This window comes from Mus caroli, unplaced genomic scaffold (assembly GCF_978045245.1).
Source record: "Mus caroli unplaced genomic scaffold, Mus_caroli_1 scaffold_2, whole genome shotgun sequence".
NCBI lineage: Eukaryota > Metazoa > Chordata > Mammalia > Rodentia > Muridae > Mus > Mus caroli.
The window spans coordinates 60,408,410-60,426,099 of NW_028227257.1; the positions used below are offsets into that span (position 1 = coordinate 60,408,410).

Here is a 17,690-nt window from a genome sequence, read left to right on the forward strand (position 1 = left end):
TACAAGTAAGAAAGAATAAAGTCAAATTATCCCTATCTGCAGAATATGATAGGATACAAACCTAAACATGTTACAAAGATCAGTAGATCTTAAATTTAGTTACTATCCCCTGTCCCACACCCAATCCCACCCCCAACCCCACCAAGTTCTCATTATGTAGTTCTAGCTGTCCTAGAACTCACTATGTAGACCATGATGGCTTCACAGAGATTGTCCTGCCTCTTCCTAAAAAATGCTGGAATTAAAGATATGTGCAAATCATACCCAGTTTGAATCAGATTTTCTATTTTCAAATATGCTGAAAAAGAAATCAAGAAAACAACTCCAATCACTGTAGGCTTTTTTGGTTTTTTGTTCTTTTCTTTTTCAGAAGAAAAAGGAATAAACCTAACCAGGGATGTAAAGACTTCTATAATGAAGACTATGACACTTAGGAATAAAATTGAGGAAAACATGAGAATATGGGAAAACTTTCCATGCTTATGGATTGGGAAAAATAATATTGAGAAAAATGGCTACCTTTCTGAAAGCTACCTACAGATTCAATGCAAGCTCCATCAAGATTCCATCAACTTTCTTCACTGAACTAAAATAAACACAGTCCTAAGATTCATAGGGAAGCACTCAAACCTCCAAATACCTAAAGCAATCCTAAGCAGAAAGAACAATGCAGAAGATCACACATTTTCAAATAGATAACAAAGCCGCATTAAGAAAAACATAGTACTGGCAAAAGACAGATGTATAAAGCAGAAGACTCAGAAATATAAACCATGTAACTACAGATACCTGACTTCCAACAAAGGAACCAAAAACACACATCATATGTGTACATTTGTGTACACACACAGCCTAAATAACCTCTTCAACAAATGATGCCATTTAATTTTCATTATCAATTTAATAACCATTTTGAATCACCACAGAAATATATTTTCTGATGTGTTTATGAGGTTATTTTCCAGAAATAGAAATTGGAAATGAGGAGAATGGGGACACTCATCCCAATATGACGTTCGCAATCCCATGGGCTAGGGGACCAGCTGGATAAATATCAAAAAAGAGAGAGCCAGTGGAACACCAGTACCTTCCTATACCTCCTAATGGTAGAGACAATGTGAGCAGCTGCCTCACACTCCTGCCATCATTCCTTTCATACCATGATGAACTGTATCCTCAAACTGTTAACTATTGTACTAACCCTACACAAAAATCTATTCAAAATGAATCAAAGACCTTAATATCCAGTCCTGAAACCCAAAGTAGTTCTCAACCTTCCTAATGCTGTCATCCTTTTAATACAGTTTCTCAGGTTGTGCTGACCCCCAACCATAAAATTATTTCATGCTACTTTGTAACTATAATTCTGCTGCTATGAATCACAATGTACATATCTAATATGCTAGATATTGGAAATATGAACCCCAAAGAGCCTCAATCCACAGATTAAAAACCTGTGAGCTAGACAAAAACACAGGCGTAAGTAAAGACTTTTTGTAAAGAACTTTTACAGATGGAGAAATAGCAGGAATTGACACACTGAATGAAAGGCCTGCACCACAAAAAAAGAACAAAATAAAGAAATAGCCTAAAACAGCAGGGGCTACAGCTCTTTCTTTGGTAAAGCACTTAACCTGGTACTACTTACTATACCACCCAACCAAAAGAAAAAGCCTATAGAGCAGGAGAAAATCTATATCAAAAGGAAGGAATGGAAAGGAGACCAAGAAAGGAGAATAATTTTAGTCCAGGAATTCAAAACCAGCCCTAATAGGAGTGGATCCAGGATTTTTTTTAAAGGGGGGGGGGGTTAGGAGCTGTGGGGGGAATTTGAGCAGAAAGATAACTCAGTAGTTAAAAGCACCGCTACCCTTATAAAAGACCCATGTTTGATTCCTAGCCCCTACACTCCAGCTCACAACCTCTGTAACCCCAGTTCAGATGCTCTCTCCTGGCCTCTGTGGGTGCCAGGCATGCTTGTGGTATACAAACAACAGACATATGGACAGGCAAAATACTCATACACAGAAAATACTTTTTAATTAAAACAATTAATCTGAGCCGGACAGTGGTGGCACACGCCTTTAATTCCAGCACTTTGGAGGCAGAGGCAGGAGGATTTCTGAGTTCGAGGACAGCCTGGTCTAGAGTGAGTTCCAGGACAAACAGGGCTACATAGAGAAACCCTGTCTAGAAAAAAAAAAAAGAAAAAGAAAAAGAAAAAAAAAAAAAAAACAATTTTTCTGAGACAATTTTGACAATTTTTAAAAGAGAATGAGAGAAGTACATAGAAACTGGCAGAAGCCTCTAAATCTCAATACTCAGAGACAGAGAAAGGAAAATCTCTGGAAGTTTGAGGTAAGCCAAATACTCTACACAAATTCCAGAACAGTCAGAACTACAAAGTAAGATCCTATCTCAAACAGAGTAATAGAACAAAGTTCTGTAATTATAGTATAGATTTTAGCCTACTTTTCTCAGTGAGAATAGACTAAAGGATATATACCTTAGTGTTTGCATGCATGCCAAGAATGTGGGAGGACCTAAATTCAATCCCCAGGACTACCATCATCACCCTCTCCCATAAAAATCAGTGAGGCAGGTGCAGTGATGTGCACTTTTAATCCTTGTACTTGAGAGACAGAAGCAGGTAGATATATCTATGGGTTCCAGGCCAGCCAAAAATACATAACAAAAATACAAAAACCCTGTAAAATTATTGTTAAGAATTAGGTGCCGGGTGTGGTGGCACACGCCTTTAATCCCAGTACTCGGGAGGCAGAGGCAGGCGGATTTCTGAGTTCGAGGCCAGCCTGGTCTACAAAGTGAGTTCCAGGACAGCCAGGGCTATACAGAGAAACCCTGTCTCGAAAAACCAAACCAAAAAAAAAAAAAAAAAAAAAGAATTAGGCATAGCAGTGCAACACCTATAATCACAGCTCTTGATACATAGAAGCAAAAGAACCAGATCAGAAGCACCAAATCAGTCTCCACTGAGCTAACAAAATCCTATCTCAATAAAAACAGATCAGATAGATGTTCATGCTTTTAATCCCAGTCAAGTGGACCTATTGAATTCCAAGCTAGGACTACACAGTAAAACTCTGTCTTAAAAACACAAAAACAGGGGCTGCAGGAATGACTCATCATCAGTTAGGAGCACTGGCTTCTCTATAGGACCCAGGTTCAATTCCCAGCATCTACAGGGTAGCTCACACCTGTTTGTAACTCCAGATTCTGGTGATCCATGGCAACAGGCATACACAGAAGAGAGACACACACACACCCACCACACACACACACACACACACACAAACACAGAGGCAAGCAAAATACCCATACATATAAAATAAATGTTTTTAAAAATAGGAAGAAAAAGGAATGTGTGAATGTGTACTTATATATAAAAAAATCCAGTCTTTAAGGTTTACGGCACAGAGCTTCTTAAATATTTGAAATTTTCTGATAATGAGTCAAAGTACTTTCCTAGTCAAAGTATTTCATGAACATACGGCTCACACTTAAGTTTATGCTACAGCTAACTTCATAGCTCCCCTGTCCCCCACCCCACCCCCTTACATAGCTTCAATGTCAGCAAGGCTAACAAAAAGATGAACATTGGTTAGAGAATCAGCACTCCTGTGTCAGCTCAGCCTCTGGGAAAGCAAAGGCAACAAGAGATCTGGTAGAACAGTTCCTGAGTTCAGTGAATGAATCAAGCTAAGTGAATCTAAGAGAGACTGGAATCTCCTGATTCCTGGGGCCAGTTTCTGAAATAGGGACAACCTTTTTTGTTTTGGTTTGTTTTTTTTCGAGACAGGGTTTCTCTGTATAGTCCTGGCTGTCCTAGAACTCACTCTGTAGACCAGGCTGCTCTCAAACTCAAAAAATCTGCCTGCCTCTGCCTCCCAAGTACTGGAATTAAAGTGTGTGCTAACATTGCTGGGCGACCACCTTTTTTTTAATAGGCTCAAACCTATAGGGTCTAACACTAAAAGTTGTTGGAAAAAAAAAAAAAAACTATATCATACATGGTTGAAACAAGATATACTAAGGCCCCCTGTCCTCAATTTTTCTTTCCTCATTTTTAGTTGCCTGGTGGTTAGCAAAGGTACAGAAATAAGTAAATTAGTAAGTTTAAAATTATAATTGATCTCTTACTGTGATAGCTAACATGTACACAGAGAGAAAAGAACATAGCAGAAAGGCTAGAGAGATGGCTCATTGGCTAAGAGCACTGACTGCCGTTCCAGAGGTCCTGAGTTCAATTCCTGGCAACCACATGGTAGCTCACAACCATCTGTAATGGGCATTTGATACCACCTTCTGGTGTGTCTGAAGACAGCGACAGTGTACCCACATACATGAAATAAATAAATCTTTAAAGAAAAAAAAGGAACATAACAGACATGAAGCTATTTTAGCATCATCTGTAGTTTCACGAATCCTCTAGGTCTTGAATTTATCCTCTAGAATAGTGAGATCCTGTCTTGAAGGGGGGTAGGGGGCAAATAGGAAATACAAACTAGTTGGGAGCCAACATGACTAATTTTAGGAAAAGGCCCTACAACAATGGTGGACTATGTAATAGGACCATAGTCTGGAAGTTGAAACTATAAAGCTCTATTAATTAAAATAGACCTTAAAGGTACACAAACAACAGAAGAAAACAACGACCAAGAACAGACTCCCCCATATATAATCTCCTGAGTAGCCGAAAGTTCTCACAATCATCAGAAAATAAAGACTGAAATCATAGTGCTACCACCTTTAACAGTTCTACTCAACATAACATAGGAAGCTAGACCTAGAGCAACTAGGCAAGGGGGCACAGAGCAAGTGAAAGGAAGATGGAAGGGGAGAGAGGGAGGGAGAGAGAGAACATTTAAAACACTTAAAGAGAAGGTCTCATTTCTTTCAGGCTAACCTCAAATTTGACATATAGGTAAAAATGGCCTTGACCTTTTTTCCTTCCTTCCCTTCTCAAGTACTGGGATTACAAACATGCTACCATGAACAGTTTTATGTGGTATTGGAAATCAAATCTACTGCATGACCTATAGTAGGCAGGCACTCTACCAAAGAGGTGCACCTAAAGTCCTAAAATACAATTACATTATCCACAAGAAGTATTTGCAATACCTGTATGTTCTTAAATTAAGCATGATAGTAGGTTAAAAACAAAAGCTACACAATAATAGAATTATAACAACAGACTATAATAAAGGTGAATGAATTCTTCCATTCTCTAAAAGTATTTTATTATACCAAACACCTTTCTTGTGAAGAACAATATGCCTATATGATCATATACATGAGGTAAATAACATAGGCACTATGTCAATAGCATGAGGATATGTATAAGACTAAGTAAATGCAACAACTACAATAGTTCCACAATGCCCTTTCTTATTTGACAGGGATACTAAGTGACTAGTGGGCAAATACCATACACAGCATAGATATCCTGGACACAAGGATGCAAATCTCATATGGGAAAAAACCAGGACATCAAGGAATTTCATCTGCTACTCAGACGTATACACCTTAAAATCTTACGGATCTTTTTTGGAAAGAAGGGCAGTACTACCTATTACACAGAACTCTGAACATTCTAAGGAGGCATTGTACCACTGAGCTACAATCTTTACCAGAGAACTTTCTAATATGCTTTAAAGTCCTTTTTTTCCTTTAACAGTTGAATAAAGGGGTGGTAAGAAACAAATGTGGTTTGTTTTTTTGTTTTTGTTTTTTTAATGAGTCTGGGCTGGGCAGTGGTAATGGCAAAGGCTTTTAATCCCAGCACTTGGGAGGCAGAGGCAGGCGGATATCTTGACTTCCAGGCCAGACTGGTCTACAGAATGAGTACCAGGTCAGTTATGGCTACACAGAGAAAACCTGCCTTGAAAAAGTTAAAGAAAGAAAGAAAGAAAGAAAAAGAAAGAAAGAAAGAAAGAAAGAAAGAAAGAAAGAAAGAAAGAAAGGAAGGAAGGAAGGAGAGAAAGAAGAGAGAGAAAGGAGAGAGAGAAAGGAGAGGAGGGGAGGGGAGGGGAGGGGAGGGGAGGGGAGGGGAGGGGAGGGGAGGGGAGGGGAGGGGAGGGGAGGGGAGGGGAGGGGAGGGGAGGAGAGGAGAGAGGGAGGGAGAGAGAAAGAGAGAGAGAGAGGGAAGGAGGGAGGGAGGGTGGCTAAAGAGATGATTCAGTGGTTACAAGCCCTTGCTGCTCTGCCAGAGAACCTACATCATGTTGTTCAAAATTGGGGATCTACCCTCTCCTGGCTTTCACAGGTACACACACGTATAATATACAGATATACATGCATACATATTAAAAAATAAATAAAAATCTTTAAGTTAAGCATGGTGGTGCACGCCTTTAATCCCAGCACTCGAGAGGCAGAGGCAGGCAGATTTCTGAGTTCAAGGCCAACCTGGTCTACAAAGTGAGTTCCAGGACAGCCAGGGCCATACAGAGAAACCCTGTCTCGAAAAACCAAAAAAAAAAAACAAAAAAAAAAACAAAAAAGAAGTAGTAGAGGCAAGCAGATCTGTCAGTTCAAAGCCAGCTTGTCTACATAGCAAGTTCCAGGCCAGCCAAGATAGTGAGATCCTCTCAAAAAAAAAAAAAAAGAATAAAAGCGAAAAGTAAAAAGAGAGCCAAACTGAGCTTAGCGGTTAAGAGTACTGACTGCTCTTCTAGAGGTCCTGAGTTCAATTCCAGCAACCACATGGTGTGGATCACAACCCTATATAATGGGATATAATACCCTCTTCTGGTGTGTTTGAAGACAACTACAGTGTACTCATATATATAAAATAAATAAATCTTAAGAGAGATAGAGAGAGAGAGACAGAGAGAGACCGAGCACACCAACCATGAGTGCACATCTGTAATCCCAGTGGCTGGGAAGACACAGAAGGATCCTGAGTTGGGCTAAATATAGCAAGCTCCAAGCAGGCTAGGCTATACACTGAAACCTTGACCAAAAAAATTTAGAATGGAAGTTTATGTACAAACGTACAAACACACACACACACACACACTCAACTCTCTCTTTCTCTCTCTCTCACAGAGTGGATATTAATCTCTTTTTCAGCAGTACTTATCTGTACATACAGAGTACTACAATGAAGTATCAGTAGATAATATACAATGTACAAAACTTGAGTACCTCTTTTACCTGAATTGCTTGGTATTAGAAGTAGTCCAGGTTTTGAAGATTTTTTTTTTAATAACAGAGGTTCAATTATATAAAATGAATTTACTTTTAAAAATACATTAGGACATTTTCACTGATAATAATTTTCAAATTGTATTTTATCTGGGCCATTTATGAGTCAGGATGAACTTAGGGCAGTAAATTTAGCTTATGAGTACATCTTATGCCTTAATTGGATAAACTGTTTCAGTTATAACTCAGTTATCATTTATCTTTCCTTTCCACAAATAATCATGAATTGTCTACACGTGCTAACAAGGATCAAGCCACAAATAAAAGCTTCCTGTATTGATAAATTATCCAATATGCCTACAATTCTACATCCTGAACCCAGTACATATTCAAAGAAAAATAAGTTGTCATATCAAAGTACTAAAAGCAGGTGTGGTTTACCTTATAGCAAGTAATATTAATCAACATCTACAGCATTCACAGAACCAATGAATTCCAAAATCTGGCCCATCTCAATCTTTTTATTTCTAAGAACAGAAAAACTATTACCCAACCAGAGAGGTAATCAGTGGGTAAAGGTGCAGAATTTGATAGCCCAGAGCCACATGAACAATGATTCTCTAAAGTTGTCCTTTGACCTACACACATGCACACACACTGAATAAATGTAAGCTTAAAACATAGAAAAATGACTTACCTTTCAGAAATCTCAGGTTTCAACTGAGGAACTTCATGAGTCGAATCAGTATTCATAAATCCAAGAAAGTCTTGTTTTACATTATGGGGAGCCTTCTCTAAACCTAAGCTTGATGTTTCATGACCCCTTAACACAGGATCAAAATCACCTGAACGTATCTCTGACCCTTCACCTTCTGTAAGACGAACACGATGAGCAGGAGAACTAGAAACACTATTCCCTTCTTGATCGGAGCTATTCCTCTGTTTTCCTTCTCTCTGAGGCTTACTGCTCAACCCATCATCCCGAAAGCCTTTGGCAAAAGGATTGTAATCTATTTTCAACTGAGTAATTTGAATGTTCTGATAAGCTGTTACTGCAAAGAATTCAGTCTGGGGGAAAGTAAAAGTATGAACACCAGGGCCATTTAACTGTACCACTTCTGTAGCCTTTTCTGCTGGCACCAAATGAAGCCTTGGCAGATAACGATGCATAGAGTGCAAGATAATATGTCCTTCCTGGTCCAGTGTATTGTTGGTAAGTTTGAGTTTATAGAAAGATACTGGTTGATGCATCCAATAATGACCTGTAGAAGGAGATTCTGGATGAATGAAAACCCTCCCCAAAATATGGGGTTCAGCCTTCCCACTGGGTTCCCACCAACGACCATTCCACTTATACCGATGACTATCCACAGGAGATATGTCCATTACAAGGATATACTTTAAATTTGAATCTAAGCCTGTTATCCAATATCGACAATAAGGAAACATGCGTCTTCCCTGTTTGGTCAGAATCATCTCTGTGCTTCGATTATGGAACTCATTCCACATACTATTGTTATCAAGGGTAACAGTGATTTTTCCCACAGTACAATCAGCCGGAAGGCAAATTTTCTCTTTAGATTTTCCTGGTGATGACTCCCTACTCAACAAAGCTCGAGCATCTCGATTAGTAACTAAAATTCCTTGATCAGTTTTGCCATTTCCTGGCTGCTTTAGGATGACAAAGAAGGTAGGTGCTCCTCCTGTCACTGTCCCTCCATCTTGATTGGCCAATATGATTTGCTGTTTCTCTTCCATGATTCCAGTGAGAAATTCAGTACTAAGAAAACTGTAGTCAATTCATAGTTACAAATGCTTTTTCATCCTAAAAAACAAACAAACGAACAACAAAAAAAAAAGAACTTTAGTCAACTCAGAATTTTTCTAACAAAAATACAACTGTTAGGGCTGGAATAACTCATCTGGTAGAGATTTGCCTAGCACACATAAAGCCCTGGGTCCAATTTCCAGCCCTGCGTATACGAGGAGTAGTGGCACAGACCTGTACTCTACACACTTGGGGGATGGAGAAAGAGCACAAGTTCAAAGTCAGTCAGTGGTACAGACACAGATAAACTTGCCCATGTTCCAGTAAATAATCACCTACCCATGATCATGCAAGCAACCCTACTTAAACTTAGTAGAGGTCAGAGAGATGGGTCAGCAGATCAGGCAAGCCAGTTGATCCAAGTTCAATCCCTGAACCTTACAAAAAAGTGAATAAAGAGAATTGATTTTAAAACCCTTTCCTTTGACCTCAATGCTCATTAGGTGACATGCAGACACATACATGCACATACTAAAAATTTATCTAAAACTTTTAAACTCACTGACTCACAGACAGACGAAAAAAGGTTTCGATTGGAGAGGGAGAGAGGAAATGAGGGCTGAGAAGTAGGGATGAAAATTACTAAAATTCATGCAATCCGATGCAAGGTACAAGTATGAAATTGCCAAAAATTAAGTTAAAGGGAATTCAAGATCACCCTAGGATACAGGAGAACCTGTCACAAAATGTTATCCAAAAACATTCCTAATTCTCTTAAGACACAGCTTATAGCCTTCTTTCAATCACTGTAAGGGTATTTGTTCTGGAATCCCTAATCATCCTTTTAAAAAAATTAGGGAGTAGGAGGAAGAAATGGTTTCTTAAGACTCATTATGTAGATCAAGCTAGCCTCAAACTCAAAACAATCTTCCTGTGTCTGACTGTTAAGTACTAAGATTATAGGCATGGGTCACTCCACCCAATTACCCTAATCATTTCTATCATCTTTAAACTAATTTTAATCTAATCTAACTAGCTAAGTTATTCATATTCTATCTAAACAAAAACAAAAAATTAGTAACAATCCTACAATCTTACACAAACTAAACTTATGTATTTATTTTAGAAAACTATATAAATTCAGTGTGGTTCTCAAGACATAATCCTATAGATTAGAAGGCTAAGGCAAGATTACTTAAAGGTCCAGACCAGTTTAGGCTACACAGTCAGTCAGAGAGGTTTTTGGGTACTAGGGACAAAAGTTCCAGTGCTCATATTTAAGTGCTTTATCCACTGAGTCTTCTCTCCAGGTTCTGGTGCACTTAAACTACAAACTTTATGTTAAGTGAAGTATAGCTCAAAAAATTACAAATAGCAGGGTACGGTGGCACACGCTTTAAATCTCAGAACTTGGGAAGCAAAGGCAGGAGGATCTCTGTAAGTTCAAAGCTATCCTGATCTACAGATAATTAGTTGCAAGACAGCCAGGACTAAATAGACCGTCTCAAAAAAAAAAAAAATTATAAATAGCCAGGCTTGAAGGCTCACACCCATTAAACTATCAGAAAGTTGCTGAGGCAAGAGAATTGCCATGAATTGAGATTAAAGGGGTGGTGAAGTGTTACAGCTTTGAAGGGAGAAGTATCATGGCAGTAGGAAGCCAAGGAATACCACAAAGTCACACCACACAACGAACCTCACCTAAGGGATTTATTGGGAAAACCTTGGCTTGAGTAAGACACTGCAAAAAACTGAGCAGGAGGAAGGCTTTATATAAGATTTCTTGGGGGAGCTTTCCAGGGTGGCCCCATCTTGGGATTTTCACTCTGTAGAGCATAAAGGAACTGGGTCCAGCCATTCATTGCCTTGTTCTGTGAGAAGAGTCTGGCAGCTGGAAGCCCTCAGGGGTGGGGCCTGGCCACTCTTGTGTTGAGGAGCTTATAGGGAGGGGATCTACTCTTTAATACTAGAGCCCTAACATCCATGACCATTACTCCTCTGAGTTGGAGTAATTTTTGTTTATCTTGATATCTGTTTCTTTTGAGGCAATGTCTCACTATTAGCTAGGCTGACATGGAATGCATTGTATGCCTATAAACCCAAACACCAAGGCAGGAAAATTAAAAGTTCGCAACTACATATAAAATTTAAAGCCAGTCTGAGCTATATGAGACCCTGCCTGCCCCATCCCTTCCCCCAAAGGGGAAAAAATACAAATTGCTTTATTTCAACTTTGTACACAGACATCTAATAAAAATGTAAAAATATGTATGAAAAACAGGAAAAGTCAGAACTTGTAGACTTGCATAAAGTCTTTTCAAAAACTAAACCAAAAGGGTTGGAGAGATGGCTCAGTGGTTAAGAACACTAACTTAAGGTCCTGATTTCAAATCCCAGCAACCACATGGTGGCTCACAACCATCCCTAATGAGATCTGTCGCCCTCTTCTGGAGTGTCTAAAGACAGCTACAGTGTACTCACATATAATAAATAAGTCTTAAAAAAAAAAACAAACAACTAAATCAAAAAACTTAAACCAACCAATTTATTGCACCAGTTAACCAAAATACATAAAATCAAAGACCAATTTATGACCCCAAGCTATCATAAACTTGAGGCACATGGCAATAATTAAAAGAAGAATCTTGGGGGGAGGGTATAGGGGACTTTCGGGATAGCATTTGAAATGTAAATGAAGAAAATATCTAATAAAAAAATTGAGAAAAAAAAAGGAAAAAGAAAAAGGCACACACACACACACAAAGAAGAATCCCCCAGACCCTACTGCCCATAGTGCTGATAACCTACCCAGATAGTGATTCTCACATGATATTCAAGTGGGTTTACCACTGAGCTGTATATCCCCAGCCCATGTTTGATTTTTCTCATCTATAGCTTGTCATTTCGGAAATATGTTGTTTCACACATACAAAGACTACTCTTAAACTCTAAGATAACCTTAATGTCCACTGCAAAAATCAAATGTACTTTAGAAGTGCTAGGCTACTCCAAGAAAGAAAAAAGAAACCCATTCTGGCAATATTCTAAAATACTCTGTATTTTGCTCTCTTAAGGTTTAAATAAAGAAGACGATGCCGGGGCCCAGCAAACACAGGAGTGGATGTTCACAGTCAGCTATTGGATGTATCACAGGGCTCCCAATGGAGAAGCTAGAGAAAGTACCCAAGGAGCTAAAGGGATCTGCAACCCTATTGTTGGAACAACATGATGTACTAACCAGAACCCCGGAGCTCTTGTCTCTAGCTGCATATGTATCGAAAGATGGCCTAGTCGGCCATCACTGGAAAGAGAGGCCCATTGGACTTGCAAACTTTATATGCCCCAATATAGGGGAATGCCAGGGCCAAAAGAATGGGAATGGGTGGGTAGGGAAGTGGGGGGCGGTATGGGGGACTTTTTGGATAGCATTGGAAATGTAATTGAGGAAAATATGTAATAAAAATATTAAAAATTTAAAAAAAAGAAAAATCAATAAAGAACAAATGACAAGAAAAAAAAAGGTTTAAATAAAGAACACAGGCTGGTGGTGCAAACCTTTAATCCCAGCACTGGGGAGGCTGAGGCAGGAGAATCTCATAGAATTCTATCTAGGCCAGGCTAGTTTTTGGTTCAGCCTTTCCTCATCAAGCATTTACCTAGATTAAAGTAAGGATTGGAAAGGGCCTTTAAGTTGTAAAGAGAGAAATTCTTGGGCTGGAGAGATAGTTCAGTAGTTGTTAAGAGTACTGATTGCTCTTCCAGAGGTCCTGAGTTTAATTCCCAGCAACCACATGGTGGCTCACAACCATCGGTAATGGGATCTGATGCCCTCTTCTGGTGTGTCTGAAGACAGCTACAGTGTATTCATATAAATAAATAAATCTAAAAAAAAAGAGGGGGCTGGAGAGATGGCTCAGCGGTTAAGAGCACTGACTGCTCTTCCAGAGGTCCTGAGTTCAAATCCCAGCAACCACATGATGGCTCACAGCCATCTGTAATGGGATTCAGTGCTCTCTTCTGGTGTGTCTGAAGACAGCTACAGTGTAGTCATATATGCATAAAATAAATACATAACTATTTAAAAAAAAAAAAAGCCGGGCGTGGTGGCGCACGCCTTTAATCCCAGCACTCGGGAGGCAGAGGCAGGCGGATTTCTGAGTTCGAGGCCAGCCTGGTCTACAAAGTGAGCTCCAGGACAGCCAGGGCTACACAGAGAAACCCTGTCTCAAAAAACCAAAAAAAAAAAAAAAAAAAAAAAAAAAGAGAAATTCTCAGTCCCCTCACTACACATATTCACACTCTCTAACAGACATCGTTTAAAACAATGTAGCAAGTTGCATTAATTGTAACTTTGGGAATTTTTTATTATAAAGGTCACCCTGATACAACCCATAAAACACACTATGTAGCAACCCAATTAAATGATTTACATACTCAACTACACCAAGTCAAAATTTGAAATCAATATATTACTTTTAAAACACAAATTTCAAATGATCAACACATTCTAAATGCTGCCCATGCTAACCATGTCCTTTTAAACGATAAATGTATTACTATACAGGAGGCTCACTATGGTGTTTGTCTTTTGGTTAAATTAAATCGCATTTTGAAACTCAAATTTTTTACATATCTCCATTTGTAGGTATTAATCTGAAACAATTCAAGTTAACAAGCTTTTAGTTGCCTATGGGTTACTAAGTAGAACCTGAAAAACTAACCTTTACTGCAGAAATGGACAGCAAATTTGAAATAAATATGCCAAAGCACCCAGGGAATGAAATTTCAGGTCTTTCACTTGTGTTGCAGTTAAGTGGACACAACTTACCACCTATGTATAAAAAAATAAAAATTAAAAAGCCTCCAGTTACTCGCTTTTCAGCTAGCCACAAACATGAAAAAATGTAGCAAAGAAAACTCTTCCAGGGTAGAGTTCCAAGGATCACGTGCAGCCAGGCGGAACCCTGTGTTCCTAGGGCTGTTCAGCCGCTTTCGGTTACCTTGGAGACTACACAACTAGTCACCCCTCCAACCCATTTCCCAGCAGTCCTCTCGCTACTCTCCTGCACCTTAACTGCAGCAGCATCGTGTGCAAAAAGCCAGCAAGACAGGCAGGGTTGACCAAGCACTTGGCCACGCAAGCTTGGCAAGCTCAACAACACCCACAGACTGAGCATAAGTGAGCCCTAACTTCTCAAGATCCACGTGTCGGCTTCGGCGACGCGAACAAGAGTGGGTCTCCCTCAGACGGAGCCTTTCCCGTTCTACTAATCAAGCCACTCTTCAGGCACTCTTCACCCATGCCTGCTTCCATCCTTTTGCCAGAGAAAGAGACACACTCGGGGAACGAAAGAGAAGGCTAATGCCCTTGTGCACCTTACACTCGACTCAAAGACGTACTTGAAAATTCAACAGAAACGGGAAGTTCTATGGACAGAAAAACCAGTCAGGTTACCCCAGAAAGAGAAAAAGGAACCACCACCTGTTCCCTACCTGTTTTCTCCGCCTTCGAATTAGCACTTACAAATCACAGCTCCTTTGTTTACAAAGTTCTCACTCTCATTCAACTCACTCATCGCCCCCTCATTAAATTCGGGGCCATGCCTCAATTTGACCCGAAATTACACGCTAGGAAATGTTTGAATAGGTGTCAAAACACTGCATCCAGTTCCTTGGAGAAACAGACATTGGTTGTTTCCCTCGGAGAGTTGAAACCCAGAGAGCTAAACTCTAAAACCTATGCTTATTCCATCTATAACCAGGCTAGAAATCGTCACGCGGAACGTGCCATGCTGTTCAACACCCCACGCACGCGAGGGCAGGGCCGTGCCGTAGGCACTTCTCACCCCGCCCGCCTCGTGGTCACGGTCTCCGGCGTCGATGTTCCTAGTGAGTTCTCCGAGCGACACGGAAGTGAGGTTGGGGAGGCGTGCGAGATGACATGCGCAACTCGCTCAAGGGACCAAAGGCTGCACAGCGTAAGGCCCAGCCAGGCCCAGGCGTGCGAAGCTCTCTCTGCGGAACGCTGGGCAAGCCGTTCAAATACACAAGTGGTTTAAACTCAAAAAAAACTCCAATCGGGCCACTATTGAAGCGACGCCCTCCACCCAGGCCTGAGAGTTACCGTGCGGGGCGTGGCCGGCCTCACCCCGAGTCCTTCATATCCCTCTAGGGGAGGGTTATTCTGAAGGGTTCGCACACCGTGTGTCCGCTTCAGCTGAAGAGCCTGCGCACGCACCGGATGTCCACGTCACTGCGCACGCGCTCCTACCCTCTTGGAGCCGACCGCGCAGGCGCATAGGGAGGCGCGAGCAGCACCTCTTTGCCCCTCCCCCAACATCAGGAGGCCAAACAGCCCGGAGCAGCGTCAGGACCCTTGGGTTCCGCCCACGGAGCCGAAGCCGTAGCCTTTTCGCATTTTAGTAATCCAGAAAGAACTAATGAAGCTTCCAGAATCAGGAAAGGAGAGACAGGAGAGAGGTACACAATACGCTCAATCCTGTATTCGAAGCCTTCGTGAAAATTCTGAAACCACTGCCCAACGGGCCTTTCCCAACAGGACTCTTCAGCCTTTCCCAGAGACTTCTCACCGGCCCCGCCCCTGCCATACCCAGCCCCACCCACATGAAGCTTCATAGACCTCCTGGCTTTGCAAATCCTTCAAAAACAAACAAACAAACAAACAAAAAACCTGAGGACCTCCTATACAAAGTGCTATGGGGTTGGAAAGTGCCAGACCACTGGAAAAGCTTGAAGCAAACACCACGAAAGAAGAGTAAGCAATTTTCCATTATTCACCAACAAAGAACACTAGGAAAATTCGAGAAAGCCTTGTTGAGTGCAGAGAATGGAAGTTTATGCCTATATTCTCAACACTGAGGCTGAAGCAGGATTGCTGAGAGTTCGAGGCTAACCTGAATTCTATAGTGAGTTCAAGTTCCAGAGTAGGCTAGGCTGCCAAGACACCGTGCTGAAATGAAAAGCAAAGCAAAGAAAGGTTCTATAAAGGAAAAAGAGCTGCCACTAAATTGCCTGATACCAAGATGAAAGATATCTTTAAAAAGAAATTTGCCTGGGAATTTTATCTGAAATGTAGTGCCTTGAGCCTGTATATTTTTGTTGTTGTTGTTGCTTCTTCAAGACAATGAAGCTTAAAAATTTAAAGAAAACATTAACCAACAAGTATGTCAGACAATTGCCAAACTAAGTCAGAGAGCAATAATTCTCAACCAAACATCAAAAATTTTAGGTTTTTTCTCTACCATTTACTACTTTCATGCTGCTAATCTACCAGTAAAGTGAAAAGGAGTAATTAAATAATTAAGTAGAAAACATAAAATGCAGTCCATATTCCCAAACTTTTCACTCTCAAGAGATAATAGAAAAACTTATTTTGTGCTAAGTGACAATACAAACACTTTGAAGGAAAACAAGAATGTAAGGATGGAGCCAAGAGGAAGGACAAGGATAGCCAACAGGGTTGATCTGACTTGCTTCGTTTCACTTAGCTTTTTATTCCTGAGGAGATACGAAACACATAGGCAGAAACTGCCTATTCTAATCAAGCCCTGAACTAAAGTTTACAGACTTCTGAAATCCATGATTCGAGAAAACCATTCAAAATCTTAGACAAAACTGAAAACCATTTCTTTAACATGTTCCTCTTCTTTGACTCAAGAACCTTTCCTACTAAACCCAGATGCCTTCTCAAGGGTTGTAATAGTTTCTCCAAAAAAATCTCATTTTTCTGAGACTAAATTTTGAGTTTATTTACTAGTAAAATGTCTGCCCCTAAGGTATGAATGACTCAGTAGCATCTCAAAAAAAAAAAAAAACACACCCCAAATAGCATCTCTAATTGGAAAATCTACGAGAACAACTTGCATGGGAAAATACAACAGAAATGCTCTTTGGTGCTCTTTCCCTGCTCCAGGCAAACATGAAATACCAAATTTCAATTTTCAAAAATTACTGATTTTCATTACTGACTAGCTAGTTTCGTGAGCATATCATCAATCACTTTCCCAAAATCATAAGAATGTCTGCCCTGACATTCTGGGCTTTCTAATTGTTTTCTCTGAAGACCTCTTCTCAAGATTTCTAGAGCTTCTTGCAGACCTCCATTGCTGACTCAAAAGGCATGACTCTTACAACTCCATCTCCCTCCAGGTGACAAGATTTACAGCTTGCTCACCCTACTGCTTTTCTCTCAACTACTGAAATGGTCCTCCAGATTAATTTGTTTTAGGTAACAACAAATTTTTAAAATGCAGCATTAGATCCCCTAATAGGTACACTACCCATAAGTTTTCAAAGTGGAGTCTAGTTAACCTATAACTTGGAAAATAAGAGTCTGAGAGTTCTTTGAGCATTTGTGTTTTTATATTCTAATCTACAATTAATAATATAGCTATACTTATTTCAGTGATTCAGTTTAGATTTACCAAGTAACCATTTTTGCTTATAGTAGGGTTTCATGTATCACTTGCAAAATTACATAGTCAAAGATGACTGAACTTCTGATCCTCCTGGCTCTACCTCTGGGTACAATAGATGCCACTGCTAATGTTGGTTTTATGCGTGCTAGGCAAGCACCCTATCAATTGAACTATATCCCCAGGGACCAAGTGACTGGGTTTTGTTTTGTGTTTTTAAATTGCTTTTTCAAGTTATTTTGAAACACAATAGTTACATTCTACTTTCAATGTAGTGTTCCTCAAATTGTACTTAGTTGTATTCTATTTTCATTGGC

General features: G+C 40.0%; 1 protein-coding gene across 9 annotated transcripts in view; it reads right to left on the reverse strand.

Moving 5' to 3' along the window:
* Mga (MAX dimerization protein MGA) overlaps positions 1 to 17,690 on the reverse strand; it is a 94,602-nt gene that overhangs the window by 57,403 nt on the left and 19,509 nt on the right. For 3 of the 9 annotated variants that reach the window (XM_029470424.2, XM_029470433.2, XM_029470392.2), the window contains exons 1-2: positions 15,063 to 17,239; positions 7,868 to 8,995 (exon numbers count right to left, since the gene is read on the reverse strand). In XM_029470424.2, the coding sequence (XP_029326284.1) occupies positions 7,868 to 8,928 (1,061 nt within the window). In that variant the 5' untranslated portion in view covers positions 8,929 to 8,995; positions 15,063 to 17,239. Of the gene's footprint in view, positions 1 to 7,867; positions 8,996 to 9,277; positions 9,376 to 14,784; positions 15,043 to 15,062; positions 17,240 to 17,690 lie in introns of those variants that run through there. The other 6 variants (XM_029470410.2, XM_029470396.2, XM_085834548.1 and 3 more) reach the window with 5 other exon arrangements.